Source organism: Ptychodera flava, chromosome 19 (genome assembly GCF_041260155.1).
Source record: "Ptychodera flava strain L36383 chromosome 19, AS_Pfla_20210202, whole genome shotgun sequence".
NCBI lineage: Eukaryota > Metazoa > Hemichordata > Enteropneusta > Ptychoderidae > Ptychodera > Ptychodera flava.
This window is the reverse complement of record NC_091946.1, coordinates 2,468,302-2,491,310: the sequence shown is the minus strand read 5'-3', so window position 1 is coordinate 2,491,310 and position 23,009 is coordinate 2,468,302. Positions and strand designations below refer to the sequence as shown.

Sequence of the window (23,009 nt, the reverse complement as noted above, 5' to 3'; positions counted from 1 at the left end):
CTGGGGAGTAAATTAAATAGCAGACGACGTCAACAAAATTACATCATTACACCCAAAAACGAAAGAAATCGAAGTTTATGCACATTTCCCCTGTTTTAATACTGCCAATGAGGGCTGGGCATAAGGGGTGGACCATTTGATATTCAGGGGGCTTGGAAGATATTGACTCTGGAGCATTATTGTTTTCTCCCTGCTTCACCTGGATTTGTCTTTTCAATTCAGTGAATTCTAGCATTTTTGGGTCTTCCCCTCTTGAAGGAATTTATTTTGGTGCACACACGCATGCTGAAATATTCGCCAATATTCACTAGTTCTTTTTGTTAGGTTACTTTTCGTTGTATGAAATGAAAAGCAGAATAAGGAAAGAAGAATGAAATGTAAAGCAGCATGTGTTAAAATGGAACTATTGGCAAACTGCATCTGCTTCAGGAAACTGGCAGGTTGGGAAGAAAACTGAAGCATCCCTTACTGATGGAGAAAAATAACTCATTTAGGTCTCAGTTTGTAGGAAAACCAAAGTACCACTGATTAAGTTTGTTCTAGGTAATGGGTTAAAAGTATGAGCTACAAACTGACTAAAGATTTGAAAGACTGCAAATGTATAGAGGTAGAGGAATACTAAAATGACACAATTCATCCAGTTACTTTCTACAGAGGCTTGCCAGTATTAGCAGCACACCTTTTGCTTTTTATCCGACTAAATTTGTGTTTTTTATCGGACAAAAGTTGTGTTTTTTATTCAACAAATTTGTTTTGACATGTGTCTTTATTCAGTGATTTAAGGCCATCGGCCCACTACACTCTAACATTACATGAAGGAAAGTATGTAAATTGACAGGTAAATAGTACAAACACGTATTCAACAATCTCAGTACTGTTAAGTAGTCTCATTTCTTAATTTCATAGCATGGAATGTAAATGCTGCTAGATGCTGAATTTTATTTGGATCTAGTGATTTAATCAGAGAGATGAATTTTCTCTCTGTCAGAGGATTAAAATAATAACGGGAAATTTGTTTTTTGTCATCCACCAAAATTTTGGTTTTTTTATCCAACAAAATTTTGCTTTTTATATCCGACAAAATTTGTTTCAAAGAAAATTTGTGTGCTACGGTCTGCCCGCTGACAACAACAGTTCATGCTCCCCATTGCCCTCTCCCTGCCACTGAAAGTTCCCAATTGCCCACTAGACATACAAATTCCAAAATGTACATTTCATTTTACAACTAATTATCTATCACCCAGAGTGTGTTCATCCAGTGCATGGATGTAATATACATCCATGTTCAGTGTAAAGCTACCAGACTCTTAAAGTTATCATTTCAACCTCTGAACATTGCTCCCCTGTAACTTACACTATAAAGAGCTTCCCCTATAAAAGCTGGATTATCGTAAATCTACGCAAATGTAAAATAGCCACGCTACTGGTCGGACGCGCTGTGTTTTGTCCCAGAATCCCAAAATTTTGCCATGTTGCTGGCCTTCATTGTCATTGAATCTTGCATATGATGTCTGTGAATATATAGTGACTAATCTTGAATCAAAAATAAACTGTAAAATATGTTCCGTTTTTTTGTCGGAGAACACATATGTTTCAAAATGTGTTCCCTGTACAACCATTTGACCCCTCTTTGCATATGTCATCATGATTATTCAAATTTCTCATACGGTCAAATCGATGCTATGAGAATTCAAAAACTCCCGCCAAGTGTATGCAAATGGCTGCGTCATCAGTAACCCCCTATTGTGCGCCCACAGTCCTGTAACTTCCCGTTTAATCCTCCCTGAAGTTCTGTCAAATCACTGCATTCCTCTCCGTCAACCTATTTTACAGAAATAGAAATTCTGCCAGGTTTTCCCTGCTCACTGTAAAAACTGAAATTTCTTCCTAACAATGATTGTAAAAATGGACTTTTTCTCCCCACCCGCTGATTATGTTTTCAAATTTGCCCGTTCACTGAAAACCTGCACACAAACACCTTTTTGCATAACAGCTCATTGGGCTGCACTTGCTGATTACAGCCAATTACCTGAATCCATGACCTTTTGTTTGTACCCACTTAATGTGGAACGCCACTGTACTACTCAAAACACTTTTTTATGCATAGTGTATTTTCCATGCTTTGAAAAGTTGGCTGGCATTTTGTATTAAGCATCAAGTATATACTCAAATTCTGTGATTGATACAGCAAAGGGGTGATACTCCACACTAAACAATTTTCCTATTCAGAGAAAAAAGTTTGCTCAGCATAGGATAGTGTTCATCACTGACTCAGGGTATCCTAAGTGATAGCCTGAGTCAGGTATTTGAAAATTGTGAAGAATCATGGAGTTTTGTACTATAGGGCTATGTTTGCCATTTTTGTAAAAATTCCACTTAAAGCTACCTTGCAATTTGGTACACAAGTCCCTAGGGGATTACTTATCTATGACACATAATGTTAATATTTTAGTGAAATCTATAATTAGCTCTATGTATGCACACTGGAGCTAATTTACTGATTGTTTGTGAGTTGAAGGTGGTCATTTTTTACAACTATACAGGATGACATAAATATATAGATAAACAAAAAACATCATCTAAAGATAGTAAACTTGTTCCCCTAATTCAGCTGGGTCAAGCTCGATCTGATTAAAATCAGATGTAGGGTATGGCGACGTCTATACATTGTACTTGTAACCTCCACAAATGTAATAATCTCCACAAATGTAATATCAACCACAATTGTAATAAAATCAACCACAAATGTAATAAAATAGTCAACCATTAATGTAACCCGCAACCACAAATGTAATAAACAAATTAACCATAAATGTAATAAAACTCAACCATAAATGTAATAAACTTGAACTTGCATATGTGATCATTTGTTTATCAATGCCCTGAGTAAATAATAACTTTAATAAGAATAGTGTAATGTTATTGCATACTTACCTGAAACTAGGTTTTCTTTCCGAAACACAGAATAGAATACTTTGAGAACGCTATCAGAAAATGGCAAGGTAGTCTGATCAAACTGTTAGATAATGGAAGAGGAACAGCAGTTCTAGACACTGATAATTACATAATAAGGAAGCGTTAAAATAACTCGTCAACCAGTGATACCACACAAAGTTTATGACAGATGACTCAGAACAAATAACAGAGAAATATAAAACCTTATAACAGAAACTTACGACACAAAACATGGTGACGAGAACATATATTTCAATCTAGTAAAAGCAATACCTTGAATACAGTAGAACAAAATTAGACATCCTGGCATCCCTAGTGAAGGAACAAACTTCAAGTGGGAATAGGAATACAGACAATCTATCGATTATTCCACACAATTTATCCACTGAAGATGAACTGAGGCAATTGATTAAGAAAGTATGGCAATTTTAGAAAAAACGGCGTTAAGGATCGTAGTGTTATACAGTCTTCCCCATTCTCATGCTGGAGTAGAGACTGCACTGACATTCATATTACAGCTGTGTCTCGCCGTGGCCAATCAGTTCTATACACAAAACAGTGAAACGTAAAATACACTTTAAAATATATTTACAAACACACTAAAACGCAAACAATCAAGATATGAATGTGTGGAGTTGTTTTCCTTATTACATAGATCAATATTTAAGGGCTAATTCCTCAATTGCAACAACAAAATAGATTTATTACATTTATGGTTGATAAGTATTACATTTATGGGTGTTTTTTTTATTACATTTATGGTTACCATTTATTACATTTGTGGTTGGTGTTTTTATTACATTTATGGTTGATTTTTGTTACATTTATGGGCGATATTACATTTATGGGTGCATTTTATTACAATTGTGGTTGATATTACATTTGTGGAGATTATTACATTTGTGGAGGTTACAGAACTTACGCGGTATTCTCTTGCTGTCGTAGTGAGAGGCGACAAGAGAATACCGTGCAAGTCATAATAGACGTCGCCGTACTCTACATCTGATTTTAATCATATTGGGTCAAGCTATAAAGTACAAGTCTTACACCTGTATAGATGTTGACATGTCAATTTGTTCAGCACATGTTTATTACCCAAAGGGGCCGTGCATTACCAGAAACACATTGCTATTCCCCGAGGCAGTAGGCCGAGGGGGTATAGCGAAGTGTTTCTGGTAACACACGGCCACGAGGGGTAATAAACGGGTGCTATAGCCTGAATAAAGACCAGGTTATAGGTGTTTGATAGCACACCACATGATCATATTGTATTATGTTATAGTTTTTACAGTATGGTGCCACTTTCTTTCAAAATTATTCTAAGAATACCTAGCAACATCCTTGGTTGCACTTGAATCTTTTTCGTCATTGAGCTGCTAAAGTTCCTACACTGTTGGAATAGAAGATCAATCTGTTTTAGAGAGAGCTTCATCTCTCATCCAAGGCGCACATCACGTTCTAGTCACCCACCATTGTTTGAAAACTGCAGATGACCGTATGGTCACGTGATCGGGCACTTTTCCAAATTTGGTCAAAAATACTATTTCCCTAGGGAAATAGCTTTTCAAAAAATACCCTGACGTCACTTTTGTCAGTTCAGTAGGGACTAGATGTATCTATTTTCTTGTCACGTGACGTATTCTGGCGAATCGCGATACAGAATGCGCATGTGGTGTGTTATAATTATTTCTATGTTTGTCACTGCAGGTTAAATAATGTCCTTTTCACATATCCCTTCTTTGATCTTTGAAATTTGGTTTACGGGGTACAAAACTACATGTACATACCCTGTTGCTTTAGGTTCTTTGGTAGATGTAGGTCTGTGTTGGACGTTTACCCATTTGGCTATGATACTACCATCTTTGTTAAATATTAAATGTGGACACAGTTTGGTGCATCTCATACAGACATGCAACAATGAAAGAAATTCTTGAGCCTAGGGAAAAACTGCAAGTTTGAAAGTTTTCCCCAGCTGACCATTTCAAAGTGAGCTGATTATCTGTAGACTGGGCCCAAGTCACTTGGCTTTTTTCGGCAGCAGTTACTCGTTGGCCAAGCGTTCACCTTATGATCTATGCGACAGCCTACCACTAACGCAACAGTCTGAAGTTTATTCCTTCAATTTATTCTGTTTCGATATATGCCCACAGACTTGGAGCAAGTCTGGATGATCTGATTTGTTTTGCAGAAGCAGACAGATGATAAACAAATGAGGATATACACCAGGGTAGATTTAATCAAGTATTTCATAAATCTGACACTGGAACAACATTAATTACATCAATACTGACTGAATTCAGTCTACAATGTCTGACAAATGAAGATATGCATGGATGAAAGACATATGTACACAAATGACACACAGTTAACAATCTGGGTTTTTTTAAAACTTGTCCGGTGGGAGTAAAAAATGGCTGACTAAATTTGACAACTTGTGTGTCATCAGAAAGCGAATGAAAAATCCAATTATAAGTAGCCACATCAAGCACTGACAGTACTCCAAATTCTCTGCTTAGTGGTTCTTGACAAAGTCTTCCATTTTCTCTCTATTCAGTTGTAATGCATGCCAGCCATCTCTTTCCGTTATGTCCTGAAATCCTTTGGATTTGTAAAATTCAGCAGCTGATGTATTCCAATCAAGCACTGCCAGGTGAATTCTTTGACATTCCTTCTCCAGTCCAACCTAATCAGTAAAACACACAATGTCATATTACAGAAAATACACAAAACTAATCTGATTCGCAGGAGGATAAATTGTGTAGCTAAAACACTGTTAGCTGATTGTCTGAACTTGACAAATAAAATTCCTGATCAACCTGACACTGATGTAGCTCCGTAAAGCGTTAACTGCTGCTAAATCATTTCCTGATATAAGCAAGCTAGCAAAAATGATGCATTGGCCACAATCAGCAATTTTATTGTTGATAAAATGAATTTGTCTACACTGAATTTCACATGTTGACAAATATCGGCAGATCGTCCATGTAGCCGACACGAACACGAAGTGTCTGATACCGGCCACCAAATACTATGAAAAATAGTAAAGAATGAGCTACAAAATCACTATCAGTTTTAAGTTGCAGGTAGAATAAGTCTGTGACTTTGTATAAAATTCTATATAAATAGTAGAAAGTGAGCAACCAGCTGAAAGTTAGTCGAGGAGACCTTAACCGCATATCATTTGCATCTCATTGTTGTGGACTGTGTGCCCAAATATCATTGGATTATATCACACACACATACACACACACATACACAGATACAGATACACACACACACCACATTTGACTAGTTGAACAGTACTAAAATCTACATGATCTTAGGAATAAAACTAGAAACTGCATTTTACAAACAACAAAAATAATGGGAGATACATTAAGAGTCACAGCTAATGGAACAACAAGACAGATAAATTTCATCTGAATACATTAATTCTATATGTGAGCCCTCAACGAGATGTGGAAATGCAAGTTAAAAGTCAGCAACGTTGAACAGTCAAAACATCAAGATGTTAAAAAATCTTGCAGTGTGCTATACAAATAAGGCCAGAAAGAAAAAAACTATTGATCCTCAGATTTTTGAGGAAATGCTACAGACGTGGCGATGAATATTTTTAAATTTTTTATGAACCAGCAAAATCTGCCACTAGTTACATTGTTACTGATGACTTTACAAACTGTGCGCTATAGTAGAGGCACATAACATGTGAAGCAGTATTAACAAACAGAAAAAAAATTCTGACCATTTCAACATGATTCAAGAAGAAAACAAAAAAATACCATCAAGGACAGTGCGCTCATTTTGGTTTGAATCGGTCCATTCAAAAAATATTTAAACCAGAAAAACAAAAATGACAAAAGTAAATAAGGTCTGAAACTTTAGGTACTGGAGGTAAACTTTAGCAATATGCATGTTCATGAACAATGACAGGAAATGACTCATTATCTGCTTCATTTACTGCCACCACTCCTACACATAATACTACAGATACACCGCATACAAATAGGTTAGAGATCATAGAAGCTCTGACTCAGATTGGGCTGTTTCATTTAATGCCACCACTCCTGCACATTTGCAGGATTTCCCCTTTTTCTTACCTCATTTGCATATTTTTGACACTGACATGTTCATTTGAACAACGCCAAATCTCAACCCCTGGGTCTACCTGTACATCAAATACTGAGTTGGTAGGTGTGGCGGTTCGGGAGCTTTTGCGTGTGACGGACATACATCCGCACATACATCCGCACATACATACATACATACATACATACATACACACAGACATACAGACGCCACCGACTCACCATATAAAATCTTTGGTAGTATATACATACCAAATATGAGCTAAAAAACTAACAATATGCCAAACAATAATACACTATATGTAAAACACTTGCAGTATTATCTCTGTGATCCTCTCAGTGGGGTCTAACTTTTGTAATTTTTCAGTTTCCCTTTGATGCCTGCAAACAGCACCGGAGAAAACACATTGAACGGGACAAACTTCATCCTGCATTTATGGCAGAAAACCACTTCCACCTGAGCTTTGACATCAATGAAACCATGCAATTTTCCATACAATTCACATTCAAGCTGATGCACCAGTAATTTGTTGAACAAATCCCCGAATGTATTATCTGGACTAATGCTGAGCAATGTCTAATTGGTCGTCACTTTGAATGCTGGTGATAAAATAAATACCCATGATGCACTAACCTATACAAACAGAGATATTACTGCTGAAAGTAAACTTCTATGAACAAGCAAAATCTTCTACTGGTTACATCACTACTGATGACTTTGAATGTGGCTTTTACAAACTGTCTGCCATAGCAGAGGCATTACTTATTAGGGCAGTTTTGACAAATCAAATTGAGAGTATTTCCACGTGCTCTATTAAAAAAACCAAAACACTGTAAAACTATGCACAACCAAAACGCCTTTAAAAATATATAAACCACTGCAGTGGTCTTTTTAACATCCTTTTACTTCGTAAAAATACTTACACCATTCAAATTGTTCAACTGATCATCATTCTGCCCAGACTTATATACAAAAGTCTCATTCAAAGTTCAATAAATGTGAAAACTCAAGAGACTGACAGACAACACTAAGGATACCAGGATGAAAGAAATTCAAAGAAAACTTTTAATACATATGATTCTTGTATGAGTAAATTGGAGTTGACCGGTGCATACTAGTAAGTGTTTGAACAGAAATACCCAGTCTACATGTTTTTCTCCTCATCCAAATACATTCATCTGTATACATCAATGTATATCTATGTGCAAGTCTCATTTATGAGACCCATTTTGCTACAGGAGTGTGGTGTTATTAAAGATTACACATGCAAGCACAAATATCAGGTTATAATGAGTTACATGCTGACATGCTTCATAACCTCAGTGGATGAAGCTCTGTTGAGTGGTTTTTATATAGCGCCCTCTGGCAGAGAATTACACAATGAACAACCAGTAAATACAGAAGTGGTTAAGTTGTGAGGTACAGTTTTTACCTACTGAAATTATTGCAAACGATGTGTTAATCATGCTATTGTGTAGAATGGAATGAAATGATTGGTTGGATGTTCCATGTGTCATTGAGCCCTACATGTACTTACCAACGTACCAGTACTGATAACATGTGTACCCTTCGATTCCTGCATCACAACTATAGTCAATGCATTATTCACTTTTCATGTCAATGCATGAAATATAACACATCACAGTAATCTGATTGGCCACAACATGAAAATAACGGTGTTACATTCGCACTAAAGCACAATTGAAACATGCCCCCAGAGAAGACAATATACCTCTGTGATGTTGCACATTTGAATAAACAATATTGTACTAAAATAGCTGAAACCACCTCCAGGACGAGTACAGTCACTCCATACCAGCATATGTACTCTTTATCACTCCTATATATATATATATATATATATATATATATATATATATGTATGTTGTGAACTTGTGAAAATCTTGTGGTATACCTATCACTTGGATGGTTTATCACTTTGTGAATATTGAAACCAGTAAGATGGAATGACTCTCTCTAAATATATACTATTTGAAGGCCAGAAAGACATCAAATTGAAATAACAAAATCCTTCAGGGTTTGCTTTTTTGTGGAGGGACCATGTTTTACAGTAGTATTGCCCACTACTCGTTATTGCCTGCACTTCTGATAACTTTCACTGCTAATTCAGAATTATCTACACATGAAACAGCAACTTTTGAACAAATTTCCATACCAATTACATTACAAGTAAACAAGTGTGATGACATTCAGATTAACCTCAGCATTTGAGGTGCAATGAAAATAATCATAAAATGTCTTCATTAGCCGAAAGAAGTGAGCTGACTTACACACAGCAGAGAATTTCTGCCCGTCACAGGCTCTGATACAACACTGTGGTACAAGTGTCAGCAGAGATGTCAATGCCTGGCTGTACCAGGGGGCCAATACACAGATCTGTATCCAGCTCTGTGAGGGTATGACTGCATCCATTGCTGTGATCACAGTGATGTAACAGGATCGGAAATTTCTGCCTGTCTCAGTACAATATGCAGTAGTGTATACTGTGATGTGGGTGCAGTGATGTGACAGGGTCTGAAATTTCTGCCTGTATCAGTAATGATATCTACAAGATCATATACATATACAGAGCTGTACTATAAATGTTAGACCTGATTCCTGCCAGTGTATAACTGTTTTGAAATCTGGTGATTTTAAGACCCTGTCACAGGTACTGCAGACTCTCTATCGGACACAGCTCTTTACACACATCCATGTTTCAGTCATGAGTTCACAGCATTGGATGCAGTCAGAAATTTCACCACAGTCCTGCACTATCCTATCTGATTCAGTTCTGTTGATATAATTCTGAAATCTGTCATAGCTTAGAAGTTCCAGGCCCTGTGATAGAGGTTATTTCTCAAGCTCTTATTTACAGTTATGATCAGACCCTCTTGTAAGGATGTCCTGCAATCTGTGTGTGGTTTTCAAGCTGTGAAGGTGGACCCTCAGGCCTCTATGGAGTGTTTGGCAGTACTGTGGCAGTATAGCACTGACAGAACACTCAAGACATACATGTGTGACAGACATCATGGTATATCTTTTGAAAATGGCAGGAGAGCTAAAATTTCCTTTCCTGAAATCATCTAAGCAAGTGCTAGGTAAGTGATTCAACAACTCCCTTGAAAAGAGTAAGGCGAGTGAAAATGATCAGACTTTTGATTAACATTATGTTTTGAATTCCGAGGAGACATTCCCTTCATGTTTTAACAAAGACAAGGTTATAAAAATTTGATTTAAAAAATAAAGCATGAACCTGTAAGATTTCACATGCTCAACAACTCATTTATGCCAAACAAACCAGTAATTTTCCATGGTAACCTTACACTACATGTATACACACAGAAATGATTAATTATTATTACTTGCTGGTGTACAGGTTGATTGGGGTCTACGTGAATGGAGAATAGCTCTTGTGGATTTTTGTTTCTGCAAGTGGTAGGTGAGAGGAGTAATTGCTCTCCTCAAAACATAAGGTCTGACACTTGTACATTGGCAACGACTATCAGTAGAATATATAAAACTTCCACACAAGAAATAGCAAAATACACTTTTAACATGTAAGGACTTTGTTCTTTCAAGATCTCTGCAACCAAAAAAATATATAAACAATAGTTCCTTACCTCTAGTATTCTCTTGATTAATGCTGTTCCTATACCTTTACCTGGAGGCAGTAATACAAAATATGTTTTACATTAATTGTAAAATAAAACATACAAATGTAAGTACAGAAACTTAGCTAGATTTGGCCTTGTGATTACAAGATGTTCGATATACAACTCTATCATAAAGCCTCTAAAGCTTTTAGAAAACAAACAATTGCATGGTGGTGATAACGGTGTTGCATTTTATTTGAACACAGAAAAACCAATGAGAAACGCCCAGTGTTTCTCACAATATGGTGGTAACTTCAACAACCGCTGAAGGCAAATGGTTCAACTCTGGTTAGGATGAAAAGTAACAATCATTTAAAGAACCACCCAGTAAATTCTAAGTTTTCACATAAATACTGTTTGTTATGCCCTTCAAAAATCCCAAATAGACAGCCTGACCACGTGTACTGAGGAATGCTAGCATCATCAAACAAAAGAAGAGTTAGTTGAAAATTACTACTACACAGTATTGACTGAAACATTCAGAATCTCAGCCAACTCAACCCAAACAAGAGATGGAGTTGGTGGACACCCATACATGCCTGGATCTTTAACTCCATGGAGGTAAAAAAGAAACCCATGTTCAGTCTAAATACACAGCATGAGAGACATACTGAGTTGAACACAAGATGACAAACGATTGCCAAGATTTTTTGCCCCGGACACCATTTGACAAGCAGTGAAACATAATCTGATGATATAGATGTTGTGTTTCCAAGATCTGACTTGACAGAAAGAACAAACAACTTAATAGTCAGGCATAAACTTTTTTGGGAGTCAAAAACCAGTCAAAGAAAAAGACTTTCACAAAAGTACTGGGTTTTTTTTGAAGCTGATCCTTTGATGAGTATCCTTTGTACAAATGACGAGAGTGATGTACAACTTATCAACTGATTGATTTCATTGTTTGGACTGTCATCCATCATTGCTTATTGGAGTCTAGAATGTCTGTACATAATTTGTAACGTGTGGCATTATGAACCAGGTGTGAACCACAGATATCTGTACCATGTTCTCCAATTCAAGCTCAGCTTTTCCAAATTTTCAGCTCATAATATTGACTGCAACTTCATGTAAGTTTGGCTTTCATTTTGGTATAAGTACAGCGCAGTTGTAGATATTAATACAGATTTGGATGGGATTGCACAATGATTTACAGATTGATCCTTTCATTATTATCAAAACCTGATAAAATATTTGGCCAGATCAACTGTCACCAACCCTGGCCTAAAAATATCAATCAGCACTCACAATGTAAAAATCAGGGACTTAACTTATAGCACAGTTATGAACAACAAGTCTGAAAGGGACTTGAATATCATGTAATATTACTAGAAACAAAGGAATACAGCCTGCAAACAATACCTCTGAATTCCGGCGTTACATAGATATCTTCCAAATACATCATTCTACCATCCCAGGTACTGTATGCATAAAAGAATAATGCATACGCAATAACTTTAAGATGGTTGTCATCACTATCATCTGTCTCCAATGGTACCTCTGCATCAGCAACAAAACAGTGATAGAACTTCTCATCACCGAATCCATCCCTCTTCAAAACTGTCATGTGAAAATGAGAAATATGTCAATAGATGAATTCAGCTTCAAATTGTGTTTCATATACTCTGTATGTGCTTTCCAATGCATTAAGTGCAAAAGTATCACAACAGAGCATAAAATGCCTTTAGTGGTCATCAGCACATACATTTTGTATAATACACATTATCAGTATTTCAAATTAATTTAATTTCTGAATTTTCAAAGAGTAGTTTCATCTACATAACAGATCAAAATTCTTTCTTTTTTGTTTAATATGCAAATTCAGTGACCATTCTATAATCTTCACTACTCTAGAACATTATCATCAAATGTTTTCTTACATATTCATAGATTCAAAAAGACTTAGTTGTACTTCAGCAAGATTTAGGCACAATTGTAAATGATTAAGGAACTACCAAGAAGTTTTGCTGTCTCCCATCATGCTTGTTTTGAATCAAGGCAAATTCTCATAAAATTTCAATCTCCAAAAGTATGCATTGGATAATAGCATAATGTGTACAAGCAGACAAGGAGGGAAATGTAATTCCAATAGCAGCATAGATGTACCATACGGTCATAAAATAGTTGCATATCACTTCTTGAAACATAGTCTTACAGTTTTTTTCAACAAAAGCATTTTCATGATAATTTGATAAAGGAAATATTTGTTCAGTTTGTCAAAAGTGGAGTGATGGTTTTATGTGTGGCTACAGGAAACAGCGCCCTCTATGTCCAGTTAATCTTTTCATATTTTTACAGCACACCACATTACACTGTTTATGAGTTGCTATTCACATGAAGACTGCATCCTGATATGGCATCTAAAAACTGATGATGCATATAAATCAAGGTGTGTTGCCTGTTTTGCAAGTTGAAAAGAAATTACAATAACTTTGATTTTGTGTGTTATGGTCTTGCAGTGTCGTTGACCATGACTCCATATTAAGCAATGGTACAGCTGAAAGATGAGATTAATATGTTGAAGAGACAGCCAAGAGATGATGAAAAATGTTAGATTAGTAAGTCTGAGACTAAACTGTGTTTTCCACTTTAAGTCAAAAACAGCAGCATTGAAAAATGCCATCCATGTATATACCTGTAATTCTGCTTATCTTTTAAAGAATGAATAAAACTTATCTTGCTTGTTATGTGTAGTAAACAGGTAAAACTGTCATGGGCAACAATTCAGTTTTGGGGACTGTAAGTTCACTGCCTAGTCTGTATTCTAAAATCTTTGCTTGGATAGAAGACAATCCATTGACTCACCGTGTTCTGTCATGTGTACTTGATCTGTTGATTTCTCATAGGAGGCTAACTCCTTGATGAGTCGTACTATATCACCACAATCTTGGGGTCTAGCTTCTCTGACACGGAAAGCCATTTTTGTTAGACTGAGGAGACAAAGACTGTTCTCCAATTGCCAGCCTATTGTTTTGCCGGTATCCTACTGTAGAACTCTATCACTTGGAAGTGTTACTTGGGCATCAGCTGGGTAGGAAAGAAAAACAAATTCTGACTATTTGAAATAGCATATGGATATACTGGTCCATGATGAAAAATAATGTTTGAAAACAAAACATACAGTATTACAGCATAGAAAATGCCAAAGTTACAACTTCTTCTGTCCAACTGCTATCAATGTCAATGAATTTCTGTCAAGACATGAATTCACATGTCAACAATAACAATTGAGGGAACACAGTATCATCTGTCCCTAAATATACTGGATAGTTCAAAATGCTTTAGGGAGTAGAAGGTCGAACCATGACAAATAATTGATACAAGGAACAACAAAACGAAAAAGGATAATTTCTATGTTCCTGCTGGAATAATTTTGTCAAGTTCTCTGAGCCAACTAATTTTCAATTTGAGTATTTTGTTTACAATGCTAAGACCCACTGGTGGAATTCTTAGTTAAACATATAACCATGCCAGTTGTCATTGTAAGCCTGAGAGGTTAGATTTGAATGGCATTCTGGGCAGATAGCATTTCAGCCAAGCCAGGGCAATGAATGCTTGTCACAACAGGAACACTTGCATAAAGTACTTTTAATAGGAAGCCTGAGAAGCAACACAGCAGAATGGTAGTTAAACACAAGTACATGTCAAGGCAAAATATGGTACTATTCTGTACTGTACTATTCATTTGGCTTAATTACACCCTGAGTGACATAAAAGTAGATGATTCTGCTCAAAGTGTTAAAGTTGGAAATAAAACACTTTGCTTAAGGCAAGGTTTAGAGAATTTCCTGTTTCATCAGTATTTCACAAAAATACAAGACTACAGATAAAGTTTGATATATGTAAAGTGTAATACACTACGTTATTATCAGAACATGTTTCCTATTTACTGATTGTCACTATAATCTTCACAGGATACATGGAACTGGATACATCAGTGCTACATTAATGATGCAAGACAAGGTATTGTGCAGTATACAATGTACAATTTTCACAATTGAAAAGAAGCCAAGGGTCATAAAGTGCCAAATTTCAAACTCTATGCTAATGTTTCAATGCAGAAACCAAGCTTACAGGTGCTTGAATAGATGTTTTGCATACAGTATACTCTATGTGATGCTGAAATATTTTGCACAAACTCTGTGATTCCTATAAATAGTTTAATACAACCTATATTTGTGCATACTGGAAAAAAATTAAAGGTTGCTGGAGAAAAATGTATGAACTTAAATGTATGTAAAATTTTATTATACAAGGCATTATTTTACCAACATGGACAGTGACAACATATTCAGATATGAAACCAAACCAAACCAATGGTTGCATTTGCAGCATGCAAGTAATGTTAATTCTCACAACAACCAAACAGAAATCACTTTACTAATGAGAAACCAAGATGGCAGTGATCAAGTTGTATAAATGTTGCTGATTCTGTATTTGAAACTTTTTAAAATTACACATTTAACACATATCTTTTCATGAGTTTTTTCCCAAGGAGAATATGATACCACAACATAAATTAATTGTGAAACATACTAAGTACATGCAAGTACAGCACTGTAACCAATGCAAATAGTGTTATTACACAATTGTCTTGATCGACTTCCAACATGGGATTCATTAGGCATGCCTGTTTTATGGTAATTTAAAATGATTTTTCCTACAGATAATGATATTTTAAAGTTATTATTTTTCAAGCTGCTGTTGTAAAGTTGAGTACAGCCTATGATCACCTGGTAGCTAGGCGATAGGGTCTCTCCTACAAACTGCCATACAACGCTTGTGCTGGCTGTTACTATCAAACACAGCAGTAAATGATGACTATATTGTATGGACTGATTTGTGTCACTACTGGTGGTCTCACTTTGATGGAGATAAAAAATGAAATATATCAGGTAAAAATCATCTTTATGACCCTTCCAGGATTACTGATATCAATCATATTTCAGATTCTACACATAGGTAACATGAACACTGCAGGGATATACACACTACATTATAGGGTTTTACTTTGCCATATATCTTAGTTATGATGGCTTCACAGGGAGTATTACGCCATTCCTCTCTGAAAAATGCCACATACATTTTACTGTAGGTGGCAACCGAATCGCAACAGGTAGACACACAGACACTACAAAATCCAGATCTTATTCTTGTTTAGTCAATGTATGTTTAAATTTATGTAGATGGAAAAATTAATACGTTAAAATGTCTATTTGTAATTTGTTGAAAATATCCTATGCATTCAAAACAGTGAAATGTTTTGGTGTTCCCTATAAAACTGAATTTGTTGACAAATATCATGTATTTTTTTGGTTGTTCATATGTTTTGTACAGAATAAAACATTGCAGCACTACACTGGTAACACAAAGAGATGCACAGGTTTTGTTTTTCTATCTACAATTCCCATCTATAAAAGAACACATTATCCATTGCCAATTGTAAAATGCCAATTATACATTTTTAATCACTGTCATACATTAATATATTGGGTGTTGTTACTTTAATTAAAATCAAGTTGATAGCTTTCAGAGATCTGGATATTTGCTATGAGATTATTCACAATTGCCAAGTCAGCTCAAAATACACTTTATTTCACTCACAGAACCACCAGCAGCATTCAATAAATCAATTTGGATTTCACATTCAGACAGATTTATGATGTTTTTGCCATTAGTAGGATGCCACTTGATTTGTACAGTGGTTGAACTCTCACACGACAGCTAACAACTCAATGCCTTGAATTCCATGGCTTCCAACATAAAGTCAGATCACCACTTTATTTTGATATTCAATTCCTGAAGATAGTCACTCTACCTTTTCCCTTTTCACACAGACAGCTAGTTACATAACAACCATTTCACCTGTCTTGTAATCACAGCTAGTTGAAATGTACATTTTTATTGATACACTTCAAAGTCAATTGCTCCTCACTGAAATAAACCATAAAAGTATCTACCGTTTTATCATGTAAATTAAATTCTGTAAATTTCAAGATTAACAGAATTCGGTTAATTCTGTAGCATTCATCATTTCAAAACAACTATGCATGCTTACTGTGATAATTTAATATTCTTACTGATTTACTGCAATTGCAATAAAGTATTGATATGAACAAATACTGAACTGAAAGGTTAATAGAATACAACATGGATTAACACTTGATGACAGGTCTGTACAGAATGCAAGTCAGAATTGTTAGCTGAGGAATAAAAAAGGACTGGTATGGTTGTGTTCAGAATTTAACTAAGTTAGCATAGTATTTATGGGGAAATTTACAAACTACAGACAGTTAGCCGGGTTCTCCACAAGGAATTTTGGAAGGATGGGCCACCCTTCTGTTTTGTGAGCAATCTATTATCATTTTGATAAACCATACTAAATAATTCATTTTCACAACAAAAGAATATACAAATTATCATTATTATGTAAATTCAGCACAACTCTGATTATCCAAGCTGGAGAGAACATGCATTGCAGCATAGACCCCAGAGCAAGAGGGTCTATGGTTGCAGCATAATCATTGACATGCTCTGAAGTATCACTAAATTTTCGTACAGACAAAAACATATCTCTAGTAAATGGTGAAAATGGAATGCAATTATGCAACTTTCGACACTGATATTATATTTTTTGCTAAAACATATTTGATTCCCCATTTTGTTCCTTTGATTCACTCATCTCCATGGTTTCATCCTCTATTTCACCAAAGAGGAAATTAACTGTCATGTTTAGAGTTTACATAATACCAGTAACCTTCACATCAAATGCAGTGTGTGGACAAGAAACTGCAGTTTGGCTACAATGAACCTGCTCATAATTTTGGTTTAATATCATGGTCTAATATAACACAAGTTTAATAAGTCATAGTTTTGTGTTATTTGAGTCATATGTCCCCTCCAACATCCTATGAGAAGTGTCCATCCCCAACACCACCATGAGAAATAAATGATTATAATATGCATGCAATTGAACACACCCACAATACAACCTTTGTTATTGTGATTGTATCTACTGTTTTGGAGAACAGGTTGTTATTAAATTGCTGATTGGAAATTGCAGATCAAGACAATCATTATGGACTAATAGCTGCAGCACAGCTGGCGCTCCAGGTTTTGCTGGGGTTGAGGGTTGGATGGCAAAATCTGGATATGTATATATCCAGCCAACCCATGGCCAGTATCCTTGAATTCGTTCACTGTACATTCACTTCTCGATGATTGCATTTACTGTAATTTGTGTAAAAATAGTGAATTTACCTGATTGAATAATAATATTAAATCCATTAAACTAATCGATCAGCTGATCGAATATCAATTGATATTCCTACTGAAATTATTTAACAAAGCAATTAGACATACATAAATTACGCATTAGTACGGTCTGACCATTTGACCATTCAATAATTTGAATAAAGCACGCAGAAGTACCTCTCTTCAACTGTCATATGGTTGTTATTGAATATCACAAAATAATACGGGACTGAGCTGTTGTGAGTTGATCCAAATCCTACACGGCGGACGAGAGCCTATATAGTATACGAGTGTTTGGGAATATTGATTGAGCGTGATTTGTGTTGTTCGAACGATGTTCAAAACTAGGTCTACATCGGCATTGCAGATGCTTTTACATTACGGTAAACGACGTATAAGCATGCCCGACGGCATACTCATTCCTATGCTGCATGCTGCCGAGCATTCTAGACGCGATACGGTGAACGCGAAAAAGCGGATATCAATCGAGATGCCGAGTGATCGATCATCGGCATAGTGTATATTTCTAGAGCGCTGTCCTTCATAGTGCGATTGAAAAGAATTGCAATGCAAATACGGAGTTCTCAACGTCTATGACTCACCTGATTTATGAAATATCTGTTACAACAACGAACACCTGTAACTCATTAGCAACTGTGGACACGCTTGGCAGTCTGCTCAGGAAATTCCCAAAGCCTCGCTTTGGAATGACTAGAACCACGGTTGGTGGAAAACGCCCTCATGGACAAAACCAGGGCCTGCGAAGCACTCCAGTATTTGCTCTGAACGGTGTATTGTTGGGGCCGTGGTTGTGTGTGCGATGGTTAGACCATGGATATTTTTGTACATCCATGGTTCAACAAAACTCCTTGAAAGCGTGTTAAATCAATTGAAAGGTCACAATGGAGAAGTACAATAATCAACACGAACAACTTCTATAGGACATGGTTATGTCAGTAAGGCACTCGAGACCAAAAAGGGCAATTTGTTCCAACGGGAGAGCTGTGGAAAGAATACCCGACAACAATTTTCTCTTGTATAAAATCTCCTGATTGGGAGTTTTTGTCATTGATGTGTAACTATCCTTGACATAATTCATTTGATGTAAGTATAATGTACAAATGGACTGGATTCATGTGACTAAAATACACTTATGATAAAACAGGTTACTGTATCTCTTTTTCCACTGATGATACCACCAATATTGAATAAATTGGGAAAAATGGCAAATTCACCCTAAAGTTTGATGACAAACATGTCTACCTTTTTTGTCAAAGTTGTTTCAATATAAGGAGTTTGTCTCCTGATCTGGGTCTATGATCATTTTATCCCCTGATTGGGACTGGTCAGTTTCTTCGGCCTGGGGGGCCGGTGGATTATTTTTTGCCGACGTCAAAAAGTGGCTGACCCCCCCTATTCCAAATTTTGAAAACAGGGTGACCCCCCTATTCCAAATTTCTAAAACAGGGTGACCCCCCCCCCCCCCCCCCCGGGCGCGACAAAGGTAAAACAAAAGATGGACATAAATTATATATATATATATATATATATATATAATATATATATATATATATATATATATATATATATATATATTATATTTTACATTTTCATATATTTATATTTTAAATAGTCATTCTATGTTTTAGTGAAATTGTTGACATTTCAGTTGTAAGATAGGAATTTCAAAGTGTCAATCTTAAAGTTTAAATACAGTACATTTTGAATGAGCTGTATTTTGAATGAGCTGTGAATGTATTTCACACTTTCTCTGCTTAACCAGATGTCCTGAACTGTTGTACAGAAATGGATGTCAATCTTAATATCAAAGAGGAAAAAGCAGTGAATCAAAAACTTTGATGGGTGTTAAGACTTGCCAACCATCCAATTAAATCTACTGAGGAGCCATAGAGAGCTTTTTTAGCCAAATCTGATGTGTACAGTGTCTGAGAGGACCTTTCTTGTGTAACATTGAAACCATAAAAGCACAGCTAATAATGACAAAAACTGCCTTTTTTAACTGTTATTTTGTTCATAAAAATGCATCTTTCTGCAGAAAACCTATGAAACAAAGGAAAATAATTGCATCAATGAGAAGGAAAGATATCTTGTCATTTTTCTATCTCTAAAATAAGTCACTGTATCAAATATATATTGTGAAATATTTGTGCATGTTGCTTTCTCATACTGAATTCTCACAGACAGAACAGAAAAGTATCAGGAATTTGTCATCCTTTTCATATGAAATGCAGATTTCATAATGGTACACTTTCACTTAGCAAACATCAAGATATCTCTGAAAGTATGACGCCTGAAGGGCGCGCCAAAAAATATGAAACATCCTGATATCTCTGATATATATGCCTTGTATATTAAAGTCATGCACCTGAAGGGCATGCTGAAAGATGTATGATATATTAAGTAATGAGCTTGAAGAGCACGCTGAAAAATATTGAACATACAGATATCTCTGATGTATGTATGTTTGATATTTTAAAGTTGGGCGTGCTGAAAATATGACTGATTATTAAAGTTACGCGCCCGAAGGGCACGCCGAAAAATACAACTGAATGATGAATTTTGTGGCTGACACTAGCATTTTAGGCAATGATGAGCCTGTGTCAAAATTCAAAAACACACTGACCCCCCCTATTGGGCATTTCAAAGCATGGTGACCCCCCCTATCACCAAGTCAAAAACAGGGTGACCCCCCCCCATGAATCCACCGGCCCCCCCCAGGCTGAAGAAACTGACCAGTCCCTTAGGACATGTTTTCAATCCTGCTGTTGATTTCCTGTGACAATAAGGGGGAACCATTTGATTTCTGGGGGGGGGGTATGGAGGAAGAGGGTATGGGAGCAAATTTTTTTTCCTGTCAGAGTGACAGCAATTTTTTTTTCTACTGTCAGACCTGCATCAATTTTTTTTCCAATGGAGTAGCAGTGCAAATTTTTTTTTTTTATTGGTCATCAAGTTTGTAATGCGTTGTATATAAGGGAGCCGTCATTATTGACGGCCTGAAACTCGGAAATTTCGAGTGACCCTCCCCCTTCACCAACCATGATGAATTTGAGTAACCTTCCTCTCTAACTCCGAAATTTTGACCATTCTCCACTTAGAAAAGTTAAATACCAATACATGTAATTATAAAATTTACAAAATACAGCAACAGTAAAGACCCTTCAAATCCTGATGTACCCTACTAGACTATTATCAGCTATCTCATGATGGTTCGAAAAGGTGAACACATCAAAATGAAATTCAAAGTCACAATAAAATAAAGATATAAAAGATCACGCAGTATCTAACCATATAGTATATTGTTTAATTTGGATGGGTATTATGACAAGGTTTTCACTAGGATATCTGACCGGGCAGAATTTGAAAGTACAGTGGGGAGAACATGAGAGAGGCTTAGGGGGAAAGTGTCACAGGGGCTTTCCCCTATCTTGCATGGAAATTTTTAAGATATTGATGTGTGCAATGGTGCAGTCTGGTGCAATCTGAGAGGTTTTTAGCTACTATAGACTATAGTCTATAGAAGCTATTGGGATGGGTATCCGTCCGGCGTCCGTCGTCAGTCTGTATGTATGTATGTATGTATGTCCGTTTGTGAGGCGTCCGTCCACTCAAATATCTTGAGAACCGCAGTACTTACTGATTTGATATTTGTTGTGTAGATGAAAAATATGATTTTGAGAAACTATTTTTTTTAATTTTTTGATATTGTTGAAAATAGGCAAATTAATGCCAAAAAAGGCGTTTTTGGTAAAAAATCTTCTCCTTCATAACCGCTGGTCAGACAGCTTTGTTATTTGGTATACAGGTCCCTAGGGACAACCCAACTTAGATTTGTTCAAATTGTGATGAAATATGCAAATCTGTATTTTTAAGGATTTTTTTGGGTCATTTTTGATCAAAATTAGACTTACATTGTATGTAATTCTTGTACTGTATAAACCCTATCAATTCACCCAGAAAAAAATAATTAATACGATTTTAAATAATTGAATTAATTAGGAAATCATCAAAGCCAAAATAATTTTAGTGTAGAATTATCAGAAAGTTCAACTTTTTTTGACAGTTCATAGTGAAATGCTTACCATCTTGGAGGATTAAAACATGTAAAGGCAACTTTCCTGAATCCCAACTTTGACATATTCTGAACCGTCATTTATTGTGCCCTGTATGTCATCTAAAAGAAATTGCTCAAAATAGTTTGTCATGATAGGGTGGTCAAATAAATAGAGATAGAGAAAGTTCTAATTTCCATTTATGGTTGACTTGGTAAGGATAAAATAAAATTACTTTTTGAGGAAAAAAATAGAGTGGTCAATTAAAAGAGTGGTCAAAGTGATAGGGGTTTTATGGTAAAGCTGGGCTGTAAGATTCCTCATGTGCTATTTATAGCAATTATGCAATCTGTGTAAACAGTGCAATGAAGTGTTACATGATGCTTTTGATGACCTTGAACTTCTTAAGTTTCAAACATTTGTCTCTTCAGTGTGTACAGTACGTACAGTCTCAACTTATTCAACAGAACTTACTTACAATGTTAATTTGAAAGTTAAAATGTGCTTGGTTATTAGGATGAAAATACTGATAAAAAGATAACCAGCTTAAGATTCTTTATAACCTGACAGATATGCTGTTTTTTATGACGAAAATCTGATTTAAGCAAGTCTTGTTTACTTTAATTAGAATGTATTTACCATACGTTTATTAGCTACTATAGACTAATATAGTCTATAGAAGCTATTGGGATGGGTATCTGTCCGGCGTGCACTGTCAGTATGTATGTATGTATGTATGTATGTATGTCCGTTTGTGAGGCGTCCGTCCACTCAAATATCTTGAGAACTGCAGTACTTACTGATTTGATATTTGTTGTGTGGAAAAAATATATGATTTTGAGAAACTCTTTTTATTAATTTTTGATATTGTTGAAAATATGCAAATTAGCACCAAAAAGGCGTTTTTGGTAAAAAATCTTCTTTATAACCACTGGTCAGACAGCTTTGTTATTTGGTATACAGGTCCCTAGGGATAACCCAACTT

At 35.9% G+C, this 23,009-nt stretch overlaps 1 protein-coding gene across 1 annotated transcript; it reads right to left on the bottom strand.

Moving 5' to 3' along the window:
• Window positions 1–5,165: 5,165 nt before the first annotated feature.
• LOC139118372 (thialysine N-epsilon-acetyltransferase-like) lies at window positions 5,166–18,657 on the bottom strand. The gene is made up of 5 exons (XM_070681668.1): window positions 18,554–18,657; window positions 13,503–13,724; window positions 12,060–12,257; window positions 10,665–10,705; window positions 5,166–5,638 (listed from the first exon to the last, which is right to left on the bottom strand). Exons 2-5 carry the CDS (start codon window positions 13,615–13,617, stop codon window positions 5,468–5,470), a joined length of 525 nt encoding a protein of 174 aa, XP_070537769.1. The 5' UTR covers window positions 13,618–13,724; window positions 18,554–18,657; the 3' UTR covers window positions 5,166–5,467.
• Between the last annotated feature and the right edge of the window lie 4,352 nt (window positions 18,658–23,009).

Coding starts and splice junctions, on each gene's coding strand:
- LOC139118372 (XM_070681668.1), bottom strand. CDS start 13,617: ATGGCTTTCCGTGTCAGAGAAGCTAGACCCCAAGATTGTGGTGATATA. Junction 12,258..13,502: donor AGTACACATGACAGAACACG/GTGAGTCAATGG, acceptor TTCACATGACAG/TTTTGAAGAGGGATGGATTC. Junction 5,639..10,664: donor TAATCAAGAGAATACTAGAG/GTAAGGAACTAT, acceptor TTTACTGATTAG/GTTGGACTGGAGAAGGAATG.